Source organism: Puma concolor, chromosome C1, assembly GCF_028749965.1.
Source record: "Puma concolor isolate L17-30 chromosome C1, mPumCon1.1.hap2, whole genome shotgun sequence".
NCBI classification, from domain to species: domain Eukaryota; kingdom Metazoa; phylum Chordata; class Mammalia; order Carnivora; family Felidae; genus Puma; species Puma concolor.
In genome coordinates this window covers 161597960-161617008 of record NC_141674.1, presented here as the reverse complement: position 1 = coordinate 161617008, position 19049 = coordinate 161597960, and the positions used below count along the sequence as shown (strand labels likewise).

Here is a 19049-nt window from a genome sequence, read left to right as displayed (position 1 = left end):
TTAAAAAAATAGTTTAAAAAATATAGTAAAAAATCCACAGAAAATAACAAGTGTTGGCAAGGATGTAGGGAAATTGGAACCTATGTGCACTGTTGGTAGGAATGCAAAATGGAGTAACCAATATGGAAAACGAATACTTATATCCTTACAACAGGATCCTGATTTTAGAAAAATAAATCTATGTATGCAGAAGAAAAAACAACCTAGGTAAGTATTATCTCTGTAGTGAAGAGTACCTTCTTTGTCACTTTCTTTATATTTTTGTTATGTTTGTATTGTTTTAAATAATGGAAGCTAATATTTATTGAGAATTTTTAAAAGTCAAGTTGTTAATGCACTTTACTTGTACTTAACCTCCTCATTTAATCTTTACAACCACTGTAAAAGTAAGTACTATTAACTTCACTATAAGAATATTCAGGGATGGAATGTGATGGAACCAGAATTCATGAACATAAAACTATTTTTTTAAATAGCTTTATTGAGGTATAATTTACATAACAATAACACTTGTTTTAAGCATATAATTCTATAATTTTTAGTAAATTTAGAATTGTGTGACCATTGTCACAATCTAATTTTAAAACATTGCCACTGTCCCCAAAAGAAATCTCATGTCTATTTGCAGTCATTCTCTCTCACACTCAGTCTGACAACTACCATTCTACCTTCTGTCTACAGATTTGCCTTTTCCAAACATACATATAAATACAATCATATTGTATGTGAGGTTTTTTTGTCTGATTTTTTTTTTTTACTTGGAATGTTTTTGAGTTCTCTCATGTTTGTAGTATCTTTTACTCCTTTTTATTGTCAAGTAGTTATTCCATCATATGGATACACTACACTTTGTTTATTCACTTATCAGTTGACAGAGATCTCAGTTGTTTCCATTTTTGGGCTACTGTGAATAATGCTGCTATAAATATTTACATACTAGTTTTTGTATGGACATATGTTTTTAAATTTTTTTTAATGTTTATTTATTTTTGAGAGACAGAGCATGAGCAGGGGAGGGGCAGAGAGAGAGAGAGAGAGAGAGAGAGAGAGAGAGAGAGAGAGAATCTGAAGCAGGCTCCAGGCTCCCAGCTGTCAGCACAGAGACTGACGCAGGGCTCGAACTCACAAACCATGAGATCATGAGCTGAGCCGAAGTCGGACACTTAACCGACTGAACCGTCCAGGTGACCCTGGACATATGTTTTCATTTCTCTTGAGTAGATAGATACCTAGGAGTAGAATTGCTGGGTCATATAGTACATCTAACTTTTTAAGAACTTGCCAAACTGTTTTCCAAAGTAGTTGCATCATTTTACATTCTCATCAGCAATACAAGTGTTTTTCCACATCCTCACCAACACTTACTGTCTACTATTTTTATAAGAAAAATGTAAAGGTAAATGTTTTTAAGCATCTGAGAACATTGACACCTATCATTTTTTGCCACACTGTATTTCCTATATATACACTCTGCCACTTCTTAAACATCTACCCACTCTGACATAAATCGAGACTGAATAAAATCGGAATGTGTTCAATACATGCAGAAAACTAACCATGTACATGAATAACTCCTCTTATGTAAACTTCTACTTCGAATTAAAAAAAAAAAAGATTATATATGAACACACAGTGCATATATAATACCACTTCAAAATAGCATACGTACCTAATTTTAGTTCAATTGCTGTGTTGGTGTTACATTTGTACTCTGCCAGCTTCTTCTCCACTGCACTCTTGTACTCAACCAAAAATTTCTCCATAGCACCAAATCCTAAGGGAAAGTTTTTAAAAGGCCTTGTTGGAACTGGTTTAAATAGTCAAACCTACAAATAGCGTTCTTATTAGAAGTAGAATAAAAGGTAAGATTTAAAACATGCTAACAGATCATAAAAGTAAAGGCCTATAGACTCCTAAATAAATGTACTGCATATGACTTCCTCATTAGAAAACAAGAGAAATAACACTTGTAAGATAGTAGCTTATGAACTAGGCTTGCTTTACATGAATAAGTAAATCTGAAAATTAATGACTACTGACCTTTCTTTATATTTAATACTAATATATACTACCTGCTAGGATTTACACCTAAGCGGCTTTTTAAAATATAAAAAGGATGCCACTGCTCCACCAAGAAACAAAATGAGAATATCCTTTGATAATTACAATACCATTTCATCTCTAATACTGGAAAAATTCTACCCAAAGTACTTCATACCAACTATTAAAAAACCATCAACTGATAATGCATACATTATCTCAGGAAGGATACACAAGAAACTGGTAACCATGGTTATTTCTAGGATAAGAGAGAAGGAATGGGGATTAGGTTGGGAAAGAAAATTTTAACTGCATTGAAGTTTTTTTTAACCATATATGTATAAAGTCATAAACTATGGGCTACTGGCAGCTAAATGGTTTTTACTACAACGTGGGCACCCATCAATACATGTAATAATTAAAAATGGAAGCAATCATTATCAAAGTAAACTGTCAAGCAAAGATGACCATAAATCTCCTGACATAATGAACATAAAAATTAGTAAAAATTCAGGAAAAAAGAAGTCATTAGCAGAAACAAAAGAAAGGTACAATGACACGCCATAAACTTTAACAAGTGGTTGAGACATCATACACAGAAAATGGGGGGAACATTTGAGGCACTACAGATTAATGGTCTGGAGTCAGAATTCCTAGAATCAAATCCAGTCTTCACCACTTACTGGATCTGTGAACTAGAACTAGAGCACTTGACTCCTCAGACCCTAACCTATGAAACTGAGACAACAGAACCCACTTCAAGGGAATTATATACAACGCAAGCAACAAAATCTAACTTGTGAAATCATACTTTGGCTGAATCCCCACAATCTCTTAGACAAGTAAATACTCTATCAGTCCCATTTCATATTCAAAAGCTCAGGATTAGAAACAAAGAGGTTTAATTGCTTAAAGGCGCCCAACTATTAAGTGGTGAAACAGAGATTCAAATTTAGGTGTAATTCTTACTATATGCACACCATACATAATACATATGGTCCCCCTCTTTTATAGCACCAGTGTACCCCCAAAATCCCACAGTCACTATCTGGTAGAACAGTCCTTCCTTAAATATCTGTAGCGTTCACGTGATAGCCTGTCTATCCAGCACATCCATAAAAGTGTAGTAAGACAACTATGAAGACAGCGGGAAAAGATAAAAGTAGAAACTGTCCCTTCACTTCAAAAAATATGTAATTGGAAAACCACACCAAAATAGGCTTAATACATGTAAAAAATAGCAATTAGTCATTAAATGTTGTAAACCAAAGAGACTCAATAAAGAAAGCAGAATAGAATGAACACGAGAATTATAGTGTAGAAAGAATACTAAGAGAAGTTTAGATGAAGGAAGAAAGCGAGAAACTCTTTCTCAAAGGAAATCTAAATCGAGCCTAGGAATATTAAACGCGAGAGATTAAGAAAAACGATTACGAAGTCAAGATTCAAGTGAGAGCCCTAACGCAGGGCAAGGCAGAACTGCGCTAGCTCAGAAGTTGACTGTAGTGGAAGGAAGGTGGAGGGAGACCTGGAAGAGGAAGATCTGAGCATTAAAATCAGCTGGCGGGAACAGAACCAGACTACTGTAGCTGAGGCAGCAGTGGGGAAGAAGCAACGAGGAGATTAACAGGCCTCAAGACATCTAGCACCTTACAAGCCCAAATCGCGACGCCTTCCCCCGGCTTCCTCAGCCCTCCGCCGGGGCCGAGTTCTTCGCAGAAGCCGCAGAACCCCGAGTAGTTGGGGGTGGGGGCACGAACCTCGGCCGACAAGGAGCTGGGGTGAGAGTTCCGTGCTTCCAGGCTGAAGGAAGCCTTCTGGAACCCAGGCTGGTGCCCGAAAGTTCCAGGCGGGCACTGTCACCACGGTCTCGGCGTTCTTTCCCAAACCTGCCCGCCCCCTCCCCTTGGTAAACTTTTCCCGGGAACTTACCCGCCATTTCCGAGCTGCGAGCACCCGCGGCTGAGGAAGGACGAATCAACCCGCGCGCTCCCTGGCCGGAAGTGAGCTCGTTGTCTGACGCATTTCCCCCACCCACCTCTGGCATGTCGCTAGCCAATGAGAGAAGGAGATTCGAGGCGCAGGGAGGTGGATGCACCCCAAGAGGAGGGGCTGACACCGCGGGGAATGCTCCGACCGTTGCCTAGCCACCGCAAGCGCGGTCAGCAGCTTTGCAGGCCTGAGCCGGAGGTGGAGGCCGCATAAGGGACCTAACGTGTTAAGATGCTCGCTGGCTGGCGCGAGGACAGTTTCTTTTAGGTTGGATTTGAATGATATAAATACCATATAGCTGTTTTCTGTCCCCCCCCAGCGATGTTTCAGAGATGGGTAGAGAAACTTCTCCTTTGGCCTGCGCCAACACCTAAGGCCTAGATTTATGTAGGTAAAATGTAGGGTTTGAGTTGCATTCGCGGGAGAATTTACAATTATTTGCTTCTATTTGAAAAAAAATTTTTTTCTAATGTTTATGTTTGAGAGACAGAGCGCGAGTTGGGGAGGGACAGAGAGAGAGAGAATCTGAAGCAGGCTCCAGGCTCTGAGGTGTCAGCACAGATCCCGTTGGGGTCAGAAACCACAAGCTGTGAAATCATGACCCTAGCCGAAGTTGGAGGCCTAACCGACTGAGCCACCCAGGTGCCCCTATTTGTTTCTATTTTTGCCCTAAATTCTTGTTTAACTTCGTTTTTCTTTTCTCATGGGTTTAAACAGTATATATTGTAACGTTGAGGTACTCTGCCGCTGAAATTGTTACCTAATAATACCTCAAACTCTAGTGGCCCGAACCACCGCACAGCATGCTTCCTGATTTGGGCCATAGTACTTGCTAGTATTTCATAATTGCTGAAACCTTTCGTCCCAGAAGATAAATAATTATTTAGGTATCCACAAATAGTCCCACAATGTTGTCTAAAACACTAGAATGTCTTGTCTGAACAAATGTTGTTTAATAGGTTTTACAATGATACTGCGAAAGCTAAAATGGACCCTTGGGATGATGGTCTAGAACTAATACATCCTCTCATTTTAGTGATAAAGACATTAAAGCCCAGAAAAGAGAAATTGCCCCAAGTTCACACTCAGTATACAGCCTACCTTAGAGTCAGGTTCTCCAGATACTCAGCCCAGTATTTGTTCAACTGCATGGAGATGGCCTTCTTGAAGATAAAGATCAGAAAAGGGACCAAGAATGCTTGGATCCTTCTTTACATCTAAATGAAACACAAGAAATTATGATCATGATGTTAAGAAGGAAACTGAAATCTGCCATTAATGACATTATGGATCAAAAAAGGAAAACAATCTTTTTTTAATAATCATTTTTTCAAAATGACAAGGCTCATTCCTTTACAAAACCACCTTATTTGTAGATCAGCCAATAGCTGACCAGCAATTATCCTTATAATAAGAAAATAAAATCTGAAATGGATTAGTCCTGTGACTTTATGGTTGTAGAGAAAAAATACAGTGAAACCTACATATGATAAATATGAGTAAGAAATAAGATGAATGTGAATTAGAAATACAATGAAACATATATTGTTTGACTGGCATTTAGTATGATCTACTTGGAAAATTGAGGTTACATTTTTAAATTGTCCTTGTCTTAGAATTGTTCACACATATTTATTACAATGCCACAGAACACATGTTTAGGTACAGTTTACCTAAAAGTAAAAAGAATGACTTCCTTCAGAAAGGTAGTAGTAACATTACCAATAAGGAGAAAGGTATTTTCTTTTTTTGCAGGGTTTTTCCCCCTCTTTTTTAAATTTATCTTTTACCTTGTTATAAAGGGAATTTATTGGGTGAATGTTACCACCATGGAGTAAAATTTCTGCAAAAGGAATATGCTGTCCTTATACATATATAAGAGTCAACAGAGGGGTGTGGACAGTTCAGTGCTCTACTAGTCTTAGTTCTACTGCTTCATGATTGTGGGACCTGTTTCATTTATTAAGTGGAGATAATACCTTCCCAGTTACCACACCTTGGTTGTGAAAATGAAATGGAACAATATTTATGAAAGAGGTTTGTAAACTCTAAAATTATATGTTAATATGAGATGATATTGGTATGTTAATATTTATTCCAGAATAGGAGGTTTGGAAAAGGCATTTTTCTCCAAAGAAAAAGGCCATATTGCACTATTAGGAATGAACTAGCAACTGTATGTTTGATATAGATTCAAGTGCAAATGGACTAGTAAATTTTGGCATCCTGTCTTGAAACCTCCAGAAGAGGGGTGCCTGGGTGGCTCAGTCGGTTAAGCGTCCAACTTCGTCTCAGGTCGTGATCTCACAGTTTGTGGGTTGGAGCCCCGTCGGGCTCTGTGCTGACAGCTGAGAGCCTGGAGCCTGTTTCAAATTCTGTGTCTCCCTCTCTCTCTGCCCCTCCCTTGTTCACGTTCTGTCTCTGTCTGAAGAATAAATAAACATTAAAAAAATAATTAAAAAAAAGAAAGAAAGAAACCTCCAGAAGAGATTTTTTTTAAAAAACATGGTATTAAAGTGATGGACATCAGAAAGTGGGTATAAGAAATATGAAATCTAAAAGAAAATGCAGATATTTAATATGTCTTTATTTCAAAATGTATACTTCTCTACAGGTAGTAACAACAGCTAGTCAACTCATTTGTTTGGTTCATAGTGCTTATTGGAAGGGGAGGGGGGCAATGAGTTTCAATTCCCAGAACAATTATTTAGAATGCCCTACCTGCCTACTTGACTTTCTTATGAGTTAAAATAAAAATAGACAAGCTCATATCGAAAACTACTATTAGAATAGTAACTTAAAGGCATACATTACCAACAATTTGCACACTCCATTTTGTAACTCTCATACACTAGCCATAGATGTATGAACTAGTACTTTTAAAGAAGCAATTTTGCAATTTTAACAAATTTAACAAAAATTTTAATTTGAACATTTTTTTTAAAATTTGTACATATTTTGAGGTAGAAGTTCCACTTACAAGCATTTGTCTACAAAATTGTTTGCATAAGAATGCAAAGATGTATGAACAAAGATGTTCAATACAGCATTAATTTTATTGAGAAATTGGAAATAGCCTAAACATTCATCAAAAGGGGTTGGTTAAGGGGCGCCTGGGTGGCGCAGTCGGTTAAGCGTCCGACTTCAGCCAGGTCACGATCTCACGGTCCGTGAGTTCGAGCCCCGCGTCAGGCTCTGGGCTGATGGCTCGGAGCCTGGAGCCTATTTCCGATTCTGTGTCTCCCTCTCTCTCTGCCCCTCCCCCGTTCATGCTCTGTCTCTCTCTGTCCCAAAAATAAATAAACGTTGAAAAAAAAAAATAAAAAAAAAAAGGGGCTGGTTAATATGTACTGACATGGGAGAATATCTAGTATATAATAGGCTAAAAACTAAGTTATGTAACATTATAATGTTATGTTATTTATATAAAGAAGTGTATTTTGATATAAACATACCTAACAAGGTTAACTGTGACTGCCTGTAGAAGGGAAAGTTTGAAGAGAATGAGGAATTTTTAAAAAATACTGTTTGCTTCTTTTAATGAGGTTATATTAGTTTCTTTCATAATTAGAAACTTACTAGCCTTTTTGGAGGTTTTTATTTTTATTTAAAAAAAAAATTTTTTTTTTCAACGTTTATTTATTTTTGGGACAGAGAGAGACAGACCATGAACGGGGGAGGGGCAGAGAGAGAGGGAGACACAGAACCGGAAACAGGCTCCAGGCTCTGAGCCATCAGCCCAGGGCCCGACGCGGGGCTCGAACTCCTGGACCGCGAGATCGTGACCTGGCTGAAGTCGGACGCTTAACCGACTGCGCCACCCAGGCGCCCCATGGAGGTTTCTAGACATATGTGCTAACTCTTACCCTCTTCTTTACATTCTATGAATTGTGATACACAGAATCAAAGAGAAGCAGCTTAACTGAAACAACGAACAGTTGAAAGTCACTATTTCTACTTTTGCATTCTGTCATTATTTACAAGCAAATATTGATCAGAATGAGGAAAGAGCACTATAATTTATTATACTTGTTTATGAAATGACCAACCAGCAACGCATGCTTCATTTTTTGAAACTATAATTTCTAAAAATGGCATGAATTATGTGTGTCTACTTAGGGTAATACAATAAGGCCTAAGATATTTCACATTCCATAGTTAAAATGCTGTTTCATACATTTTTTTTTCAATTTCAGCTAACAAAAAAAATGACCATTATTCTCCTGTCTTAAATTTGTTGATCTTGTTTTGGGTTGTTTATTAATGTGGAAAGCTTCAGGGTAGGGGGAAGGTGAAGGAAACTCTATCAAAGCTACTTAGATATTAAACAAATAAAATGAAAACTTATGACTAGAATATTCATTTTAAAATGATATATTATTTCAGTCCTTGTCTTTTTTTTTTTTTTGACTGGTATAAAACACATAAAATTGAACATTTTAATGATTTTTAAACATGCATTTTAGTAGTGTTAAGTATATTTACTTAATTGTGAAAGCTGTCATTTTTTTTTAATGTTTATTTGGTTTGAGAGAGCAAGAGGGAGAGATAGAGCACGTGCACAGGGTAGAGGGGGCAGTGAAAGAGGGAGAAAGAGAATCCCAAGCAGGGTCCACACTGCCAGCACAGAACCCTACACGGGGCTCAATCCCACAAACCCGAGATCATGACCCAAGCTGAAATGAGTTGTATGCTTAACCCACTGAGCCACTCAGGAGCCCCAAAGCTGACATTTTAATGGACTGGTTTTCACCTTTTGATCTATTTATCCATATTACTATGCACAGTAAGACTCTTAACTTGCTATCATCTGGGCACACAAAGTGAGTAGCTTTTTATACCAGTTATATAATACTGTGAATTAAATGTTCAGTTCATAAATCTATCCGTTAAAAGAATTATAAAATAAAATATAATTATAAACTAAAATATATATATTGTTGTCAACAATATATATTATTGATTCTTAATATTGTTAAGTTGTTAACTAAAAGAATTATAAAATAAAATATAAATATAAACTAAAAAATATATATATATATATACAGTTATCAACAAACGAAACAAACTAGTGGCTGTGCAAATTAGTAAAATTAAAAGAATTCTGAAAATTTTCCTAGAGAGAATCCAGACTTTAAGTTTGTCATTAATCTCATCAACACAGGGCTCTCAGAGAATCCCTTTGCCAGTCTCTTGAATGAGCTAAGAGGACGAAAGGGTCATGCCAACTGGCATCATATAATACAGAGAGAACCTGCTTCATCAGGTAAGAAGGGTGTGTTGGTAGGGCTAGGATGCATTTAAGTAATAAAATGTTTACTTTTTCATATCTTTGTAAGATTTAATTTTGTATATTGTATATGGGGAAGTTTATGTTATTATAGATATGGTGTGATTTTTAGATGTGGTTTAAGAGAAACTAAAGTACTTTGAATAATGTAGAATCAGAACTTTAGAGCAAAGTGATTTTAGAAATCGGATAATCTAGTCATTGCCATCTTTTTAATTTGGTATATATACGTATAAAAATTTGTGTATGTATCTCCATATAAATGTATATCTAATATATTTTTGTCACTCTTCATTCCTATATTAAATATTACTATTGTTAACTTATTGTTTTTTAGGCAAAAAAGAATATGAATACTAATTTTTAATATATTCCACCTAGGTAAGCCACCTGTGCACCCCTGAAAATCCCTGACTTCATCCCACACTCTTCTTTAAGGTTTCTCAGTGAGTTACTGATAGAGGTGATACTGTGGCCCAACTCTCAGTTTGATCCTATGTTTTTCTGGGTTTTCTTCTTCCCATTCTTGCTGTTGAAAGGGTTAATTTCTTTCATGAAATACTTTACTTTGGAAAGAAAGTCACCGTGTCTGGCTCATGATTGATACCTGTTAAGTGTTTATTTTAAATGATTTTGTGTAATACTATCAAGAACATCATTTCTCCACAAAACAACTATGCTTCCGCTTTTGTTCCAGCAATTCATGGTTCTTGAGATTGGAAACTGCTAAGTTTCTTTGCTTTAAAACATCCTTCAGCATGTGATTAGAATCAAAGACTACAAACCACCTTATTCATGTTCAACTCATCCTGCCAACATGTGTATACTACAGGTCTTTCCTTATTAAATTGTTCTTTGGATGTCACCAGGGAGTAGCTCTGGCCTAAGGCGGGTAATCGACACAATTGCCAGGAGATGATCTTTTGCCAGAGTACGTTTATCCCTAGTACAGTGGCTCCAAAGACAAGATTCTCTGGGGCACATGTATTCTTGTAGACAAGCCCAGATCATCAGTAGCCCTGGTTTTCCCCAGAGAATTTTAACCCAGATTTGAGCTTTCTCACAGAGCTCTACGAAGGCCTAGCTATTCCTTATGAGCAGCTTACCCTGCTCCTCTATACTTCCATCTTTATCCTTCAATCAGTTGAGCACCCAGACATTCAGACACTAGATGTAGCCTGCCATCTCCCCAAACCCAGGTCCTATTAGGAATACACTTACAGAGTCAAAGAGAGGTATTGGGTAAGTGGACCAGTGGATATAACATCCTTCCTCCTTTTCCTCCCTGGGTTTCCCACAACAAACAGGAGTGAGCGCATGCTGTTCCCCGCAGCAGCCCCACATTTCACCCCAAGTGAGGCTTTTATACTCTTCTCTCACTTCTCTCCAGTTGGCTCCATTGAGGCCTGCTATATCTGGGGCCTGCTGTGTTCACTCACCAAGGTAGGCCTACTTATCACAGAAAGATTGCCTCACTTTCTGATCTGTCCTCCTAGGGGATAATTATGAATCATCACCTTCTCCTCTCTTAAGCTTATTTACCTCTTATTGATAACTCCTCCGGGGCTGGAAGAATATTATCTTCATCTCTGAGTTCTTACTTGAAGTGAGAACAAACTCTTTTACCATTTATGAAAGATTTTTATTCAGAGAAAGTCTTGTATTGAATACATTAATATTTAAGCTTGCCCATATCCCCTCTTCTTTAGGCCCATGCTCAGGTTTATCTCCCTCCCCTCTCTGCCTGGCCTTTAAGGACAATTCCTATGTAAATAGAATTATCTATTTATTGTAATACTGGAATTACCTATTTATTATAATTTATTGCATTTTCATTTTATGAATTCTTATCTAAAAATCCAAATATTGACTTTAAAAAATTATATGTAATATCCTTATTTAAGGACAAATACTTGGAGAAATGAAAAATTCTATTTAAAAAAAGTTGTAAGAACAATTGCAAGGGGGTCCTAAAATATTTTAAAATATTAACAAGTAATTACAACATTTTGTTTTATGTAAGTTTTATTATGCAAGAATCACAAGACAGGCCGGGAAGACATTTTCTTTTCAAAAAATTGTGGCTGCACATCTACGTTGTCCTTGGATATGTAGAAGCCTTGCTGAGCTAAATTGTATGTTTATTTCATTTAGTAAAGATTTTTGCTATTTTTCCTTTTCAAGTAGACTTTCAAGTTCTTTTATTCTCAGATTTTGAACTTTATATTGTTCTTTTCATCAAAATGCACAGAAGGACTGCAGCAGGGAGATGACAAATGTCCAATTCTTTTGAATAGCATCAATATAATTTAATTATCTTAGGTTTTGCTTTGCTTTGTGTTAAGCAAAAGAAATTAGACAATGTGTTTAAATGCCAAATGACATTTTATATACTATTAGGAGATTTTTTGGTATATGAGCCCATATCTAAGCACAAATGAAAATTGCATAGTTATGTATTTAGTATATTACAACACCTTATCCATTTATTAAAGGTAGCTGAGTACTTATCTAAATCATAATTATAAGATAAGAACATAAGCTGTAATTTGAAAGGTGATTCTTTGGTGAGCCTTACTTTACTTTTATGCTATCTAGTTCATATATATTTTCCATTGGGATCATATGGGGTTGATATTTTAAAAAGATAGCCATAAACTTTTTATCTCTTACCAGGATTGGGTTAAAAAGGGGTAAGGGCATTCCTAGTATAGATCAATATGCTGTAAATAATTCCAGGATATTCTCACCCTGCTCCAGTGTCCTAAAATATTCCAATGTGAGAGGAAGACTTCATAAATTAGAGTCCTCATACAAATATTACCAATGATGCTGTAGAAATTGGAGTCAGAGATAGAATAGGTAGGGTGGATGATTTCACATCAGGTGGGCCTAAAGGAATCTTCACTAGAGGACTCAAAGACATGTTCTCTGAAATATCTGTGCTATTAACAATTATATGTATGGACTCCCTGCAAACTAGAATGATTGCAGATAATGGAAAAACTCAAGCATAATACTCAAATTTTAATGGAAAAGGGAAGAACTGAGAGACCACACTTTGTTTAGTCTTCTTCTTTGAAATACTATGGTGTTAATCTTTGAAAAACAATAACAACCAAAAAACCAAAAAACAAAAACCAGAAAATCATAATTTACAAGTCCACAGAGGGTGGCCAAGTATCTATCATCCAACATGGATTTATGAAAAGCAATCTTACAAAATAAACTTATTTTACTTCTTAAAACAAATAGGTGGCAAAAAAAAATGTAATAGTAGGTTTGGTTAGATATATGATCATTGCTGACCCTATGAAAAATTGTGATTTAGGGAAAACTCAATTATCTGCTCCAGGCATTGTTTAATATATTCAGATTACTCGTACACATACATACAATTTTAAGTTCTGATTCATCCACTTAACATTATATCATAAACTACATACTACTATTTCTTTTATGTGACCAAGTTACTAAGGAATCTGAAGTTGTTTGGGGTATGTACTAAAATGCTTTATTTTTCTCTAGTCATCGCTCTACTGTATTATGTTTTCCTAGAGTACATTTTCTGCTCTTTTAAGTTACTCAAAGTCTAGGGGCACCTGGGTGGCTCAGTTGGTTAAGCATCTGACTGTCGTTTGGCTTAGGTCATGAACTCAACGGTTCGGTTCGTGAGTCAGGCTCCACTGGTGTTGGGCTCTGCTGGCAGTGTGGAACCTGCTTGGGATTCTTTCTCTCCCTTTCTCAGCCCCTCCCCTGCTCGTTCTCTCCCTCTCTCTCTCAAAATAAATAATAAATAAACATTTACAAAATTTTTGAGTTATTCAAAGTCTAGCCTATCCTAGTTAAAACTTTGGTGTTTTATTTTTTTAATTATTTTTTTAATGTTTATTTATTTTTGAGAAAGAGACAGAGTGCGGGGGGGGGGGGGCAGGCAGAGAGAAATGGAGACACAGAATCTGAAACAGGCTCCAGACTCTGAGCTGTCAGCACAGAACCCAACATGGGACTCAAACTTGTGAACTGTGAGATCATGACCTCAGCCGAAGTTGGACACTCAACTGAGCCACTCAGGTGCCCCAAAACTTCGATGTTTTGAAACCTCCTCCATTGCTATCTAGACTTATAGCCATGGGGACTTGAAATGAGGAAAGGAGTGTAGTCAATTTTTCAGTCATTCTCCTTCTTTAAACCCCTAAAAATTAGGTTGCGGAATGCCTGGTTGGTTCTAGTATATTTTTTCCTCTTTCCTTCTCAACGCGAACTCTTCTGGTGTTGGCTAGAAGTAGGAAGAGAGGAGAAATGAATCTTGCTACTTAACTACTCTGTTTCGGTCATCCCTGCTTCTTTAGTTGACAATGACTGCCATCAGTGCCCTGTCTCTCATATAGCATGCATTCTTAATTTATTCAGTGGGTTTCTGAAAGCGGCTTCTGTTTTATTTATTTATTTATTTATTTATTTATTTATTTATTTATTTTTATTTTTATTTTTTTAACATTTATTTATTTTTGAGACAGAGAGAGAGCATGAACAGGGGAGGGTCAGAGAAAGAGGGAGACACAGAATCTGAAACAGGCTCCAGGCTCTGAGCTGTCAGCACAGAGCCCGACGCGGCGCTCAGACCCACGGACCGTGAGATCATGACCTGAGCCAAAGTCGGATGCTTAACCCACTGAGCCACCCAGGCACCCCAAGGGGCCTCTGTTTTATACCAATTCCCTGAAAAGAAAACTCTGGCTCCTCACTGCTTTTGTCCCCTTTGTTAGTAGGTCTCTCCTTTAGATGGAATACTGCAAAAGCAATCAAGCCCCAATATCTTCCCGTGTAATTTGTACTGTAAGAAATTCATGTATCATCCCTTGTATGACAATCATTGTCCCCAACACAATGGGCACACATAGACCTATCAGTCATCATATAATCACAGGATGATGGGGTTTAAAATGCTAGCCAATGCCAATGCTCTTCATATAATGTGGGGTAGAATGGGGAGTAAGAATAATATAGTGTAGCTGCTATTGAACCCTCCTTCTGTAGGTGCCCATGAGGCCTAAACTACTAATAACTTCTTTTTCAGTCCTTCATTACATGCTCCCTTATCCCTATGAGCACCTTAACTGGATCTAATTCTATATCTAGTGCAGTGCCTAACCCTTAATTCCCAAATGATCTGAGTCCAGTATAGACTTATCTTTGTTGGGTTGGCTATAGAGTTGCCTCAGCTGGGTTTTGGACATAGTCATCCTTGTCTCATCATTTAGTTTCCCTTTGATGATTGGAATTAATCACCACATGGCTATGGTGACCCCTCCTGCCTTTAATTCTGCAGTTTGAGAAGCCCCAAATGGCCAGGGGGCAGTATTAATTTCTAATTCATCTGAACCTTGGTGGTATTTCCTGATGGAAGCATTCCTCCCTTGGATACAGGACCTCAAAATCCATGAGCCCAAAGCTGTGGGGAAGGGAGGCAGAAATTTCTCCTGTGGATTATTTGGTGTGATAGTGACAGGGGCCATTTTCACCTCTTCCTCTTGACTCATGGAGCTGTATTTCTGGCTACCCTTTTTACCTCTAATGTTCTGATATTTCAAAATGTGCCTTGGTCATTGAAACTTTTTCATTCATCCTGGATACACAGAGGACAGTTTGAGACTCAAAACTCCATCTTTTGGATATGGAAAATTCTCTTATTTGTTTATCTGATTTTTCTCCTATCCTTTTAAAACTCAATTTTTTGTGGAACACTTGATAATCAATTATTGGGCTCCTTGGATTAGTTCTCCATATTTAAATATCTTTCCTCCTTTTCTTTGTGTATTGCTCTGCTTTTTGAGAGATTTTTTGCAAGATTTTTATCACAATCTTTTTACTAACCTTTTTATTACACTTATTACCTGTTTAACTTTGGAGAGGTAACTACACGTCTCAGTCTCAGTTTCCTCATCTTTGAAACAGAGATAATAATATGAGATAAGCCTACTTCACAGGATTGTTTTGAGGATAGATTCGTATTTTGAGCTTAGGATATTGTCTGATACAAAGTAAGTACTCAGTAATAAATATTAGTTAAAATGAGCTATGCATCAGTATCTTTTTTTTATGTTCATGTATTTTTGACAAAGACAGAGACAGAGCATGACCAGGAAAGGGGCAGAGGGAGAGAAGGAGACACAAAATATGAAGCAGGTTCCAGGCTCTGAGATGCCAGCAGAGAGCCTGACACCCAGATGTGGGGCTCAAACTCACGGATCGTGAGATCATGACCTGAGCCTAAGTCAGACACTTAATTGACTGAGCCACCCAGGCACCTCTATGCATCAGTATCTTGTGAATTTGGTTAGATTAAGTGATCTTTGGGTCATTTACAAGATGATTTCTGACCTCTGGAACTGATGACCAGATATCCTGGACCTCAGTAACTTCACCATATTGGGCCTTTTTTGAAATATCTAACAGTTGGCCTTCAGCAATCATGCCTCTCTCATTATACCCTTTAAACTCAACAATTGAAAACTTATTTTTTTTATTTATTTATTTTGAGAGCGAGGGAGAGAGTAAGTGGGACAGGGGCGGGGCACCTGGGTGGCTCAGTCGGTTGAGTGTCCAACTTCCACTCAGGTCTTGATCCCACAGTTCATGGGTTCGTGGGTTCAAGCCCTACATCGGGCTCTGTGCTGACAGGTCAGAGCCTAGAGCCTTGTTTGGATTCTGTGTCTCCCTCTGTCTCTGTCCTCCCCTACTTGTGCTTGCTCTCTCTCTCTCTCTCTCTCAAAAATAAATAAACTTTTTTTCTTTTTTTTTTTTTTAAAGCGGGACAGGGGCAGAGAGAAATGGAGGGAGAGAATGCCAAGCAGGCTCCATGCTGTCAGCACAGAGCCAGATATGGAGCTCAGTCTCACGAACCGTGAGATCATGACCTGAGTCAAAATGAAAAGTTGGACACTTAACCAACTGAGCCACCCAGGTGCCTCCAAACTCAACAGTTTTTAAATCCCTTCTCCAGTTTTTCCTGTCTCTGTATCTGTGCTTACAGGTCTATATTTTAATTTAATGTCTTGTAAGAAACTCTTATTCTTAAAAAAGGGAAGTGATTGGGGCACCTGGATGGCTCAGTTGGTTGAGCGTCCGACTTCATCTCAGGTCATGATCTCACAGTTTGTGAGTTTGAGCCCCGTGTCGGGCTCTCTGCTGACAGCTCGGAACCTGGAGCCTGCTTCACATTCTGTGTCTCCCTGTCTCTCAGCTCCTCCCCTGGTCATGCTCTGTCTCTCTCTGTCTCTGAATAATAAATAAACGTTAATTTTTTTTAATTAAAAAAAAAGGGAAATGATGGGGGCAAAAGATGATTTATGAAGATGGTCTGCCCCAGAAGTGTGTATTCATTCTTTTATTAAACATTTTTATAGACTAATGCTATATGCCGACCCCTGTGCTAATTGCTAGAGATAGAGAGATTTTTGTTTTCTCTTTTTCTTAATTACTTATAATGAGCGTCTATCATGCTCACGAATCTATGTGAGTTGACAGTCTGTTGCAGTATTTTTAAATTGGGCCATGAAACCAATTCAGTATGTTGAAACCAGAATTAGGAAAAAAAGGAAGGAGACTAACAAAGAATAATAAATACCAGAGTATGTTGCATATAGTAAAGTTAGATATTGTTTCATGAAATTTTTATTTCAGTGTGTACTGGGTGGGGTTAGGATTAAAAATATGTATTTTTTACTATATATGTCTGGGTCAATGAAGTTTGAAAGCCACCAGTGGAAAAGACAATAAGCAAAGAAGTGATTATAACACAGTGATAAATACTGTACACAGAGGGAAGCCTACCCTAGTCAGGGAAAGGGGATGAAAGATTGTTTTCTGAAGAAGATTCTTGAGCTGTACCTTAAAGAATATGCAGTGTGGAGTAAATGTGGAGTAAAATATTCTCAAAGGATTAGCACAAAGGAAATAGCCCTAAAATCCTTGTGACTAAAGGAACAAGTATGGTAGCAGTAAGACAGAAGATTTAACTAAAAGGGAACAATTCTTCACCATACTGAGGAGTTTGGATTTTGTGCTGAAGTCAGTAGAAAGTCACTGAAGGATGGGGAAGTGACAAAATTTAATTTCTGTTTTAGATTGAATACTTGACAGCACTGTAGAGAATGGATTTGAGGATAGTGATAGGAGTCAGAAAGTGGAGAACTAGAGGCTTGGAAGAACAATCAAGAGGCCTAATGAAGCCTATTATAATGATGATAGGAGATTTTAAAAAGCGCTGAAGGGGGTGGCAAACAAGGGACTGGGTACCTATTCAGATGTGAGGGGTAAGGAAGAGTCTGATACCCAGTTTTCTGGCCTGAGTAACTAAAGCAATATAGGAAATATGAAAGGACTAATGGCTTGTGGTGGAGAGATCAGCTAGGAATAATCAACAAACATTTAATTAGTACCTGGATAGCTAATGTCAGGCATTGAGATAAGTGTTAGGACTGAGGGTGTGGATGAAGAAGGGAGGATAAGGGGAATAAGACATATTCCACAAGGAACACAGAGAAATGGTAAAGTCAGGAACAAGTAGTAAATTACAGTTTCTATGAAACCTTCTGTATATTATCCAGCTTGAACCAATTTTTTCATTTTCTAAACCTATATTGCAGAAATTTACTACATAGCTAAGCATATGCATTATAACTTAATGGTTTTACCTATGTTTTGTTTTCCCAATACATTGTAAGATCTTTATGGAGAGGGATAATTATGTTCCCTTCATATTTCCTACTCATAGGTATCAATAGTAGCAGACATGCTGCATCTGAGAGATGGATTAGAGGGGCGCCTGGGTGGCTCAGTCAGTTAAGCATCTGACTTCAGCTCAGGTCATGATCTCGTGGTTCATGAGTTCAAACCCCACATGGGGCTCTGCAGACAGCTCAGAACCTGGAACCTGCTTCAGATTCTGTGTCTCCCTCCGTCTCTGCCCTTCCCCCACTCACACTCTTGTCTCTCTCTCTCTCTTTCAAAAATAAGGAAATATTTAAAAAATTAAAAAAATAAGAGACGGATTAGAACTTCATAGCCATATCGAATTCTGTATGACAAGATGCCCTACCACCCCTTTAAGGTTCCCGAGTATGTTTAAGGAAAGGGAGATTTGTCTCATCTGCTACTAAGCCTTTGCTTCTCTGTGATCCATGCCCCCTGTTACCATTTGTCGTAACTTGAATTGCACTCACTTGGCTTCTGTTTTGCACCTAGAACTCTGAGTCTCCTGTATTTGATGAAATGATATTGTTGCTTTTGCCACATGGATCTCTGTGAAGGGGTGATATGAGGAAGGTACTCTTCCCACTACTGCGCCTTAATATTATTCCCTACCATCAACACAAAACTTGTTTTATGTAAGGCTTTGTTGAAGGGTTGGGGATGCTAAAATTATATAATTGCTGACTACCTATTTTATTACCTATCTCTATCCTGAACCTTCCAGGTAAGCTATCCATCCGGGATGATAGAAGAACAGGGTGAGCAAACAATGACTGTTTCTGTGCTTCTTTCCAAGTAGTGATAGTTGATAATATAGGATAATATAGGAAAGACCATATAGAGATGTGTTACTCTGATTTCTTCCAATGCCGACTTGACTAGAATCAGGGAAGAAGCAGCAGCTCAGTATTACCTATTATCAGTATTACCCACAAACTTCTTCAGAAGTACAAGCTGTAATTAACTATTT

The 19049-nt window shown here is 37.7% G+C and overlaps 2 protein-coding genes across 4 annotated transcripts in view; one reads left to right on the top strand and one right to left on the bottom strand.

Moving 5' to 3' along the window:
- The window catches only part of HAT1 (histone acetyltransferase 1), a 60499-nt gene extending 56397 nt beyond the window's left edge, over window positions 1-4102 (bottom strand). Inside the window, exons 1-2 of one of the 2 annotated variants that reach the window (XM_025934805.2) lie at window positions 3973-4102; window positions 1670-1774 (exon numbers count right to left, since the gene is read on the bottom strand). In XM_025934805.2, coding sequence (XP_025790590.1) covers window positions 1670-1774; window positions 3973-4087 — 220 coding nt within the window. In that variant the 5' untranslated portion in view covers window positions 4088-4102. Of the gene's footprint in view, window positions 1-1669; window positions 1775-3800; window positions 3937-3972 lie in introns of those variants that run through there. The other variant, XM_086718902.1, reaches the window with a different exon arrangement.
- SLC25A12 (solute carrier family 25 member 12) overlaps window positions 1-19049 on the top strand; it is a 212463-nt gene that overhangs the window by 77611 nt on the left and 115803 nt on the right. Inside the window, exon 1 of one of the 2 annotated variants that reach the window (XM_086718900.1) lies at window positions 9216-9298. The exons of the other annotated variant lie outside the window; for it this stretch is intronic. The gene's annotated coding sequence lies outside the window, so the exon portion shown is untranslated. Of the gene's footprint in view, window positions 1-9215; window positions 9299-19049 lie in introns of those variants that run through there. 2 annotated transcript variants of the gene reach the window in all.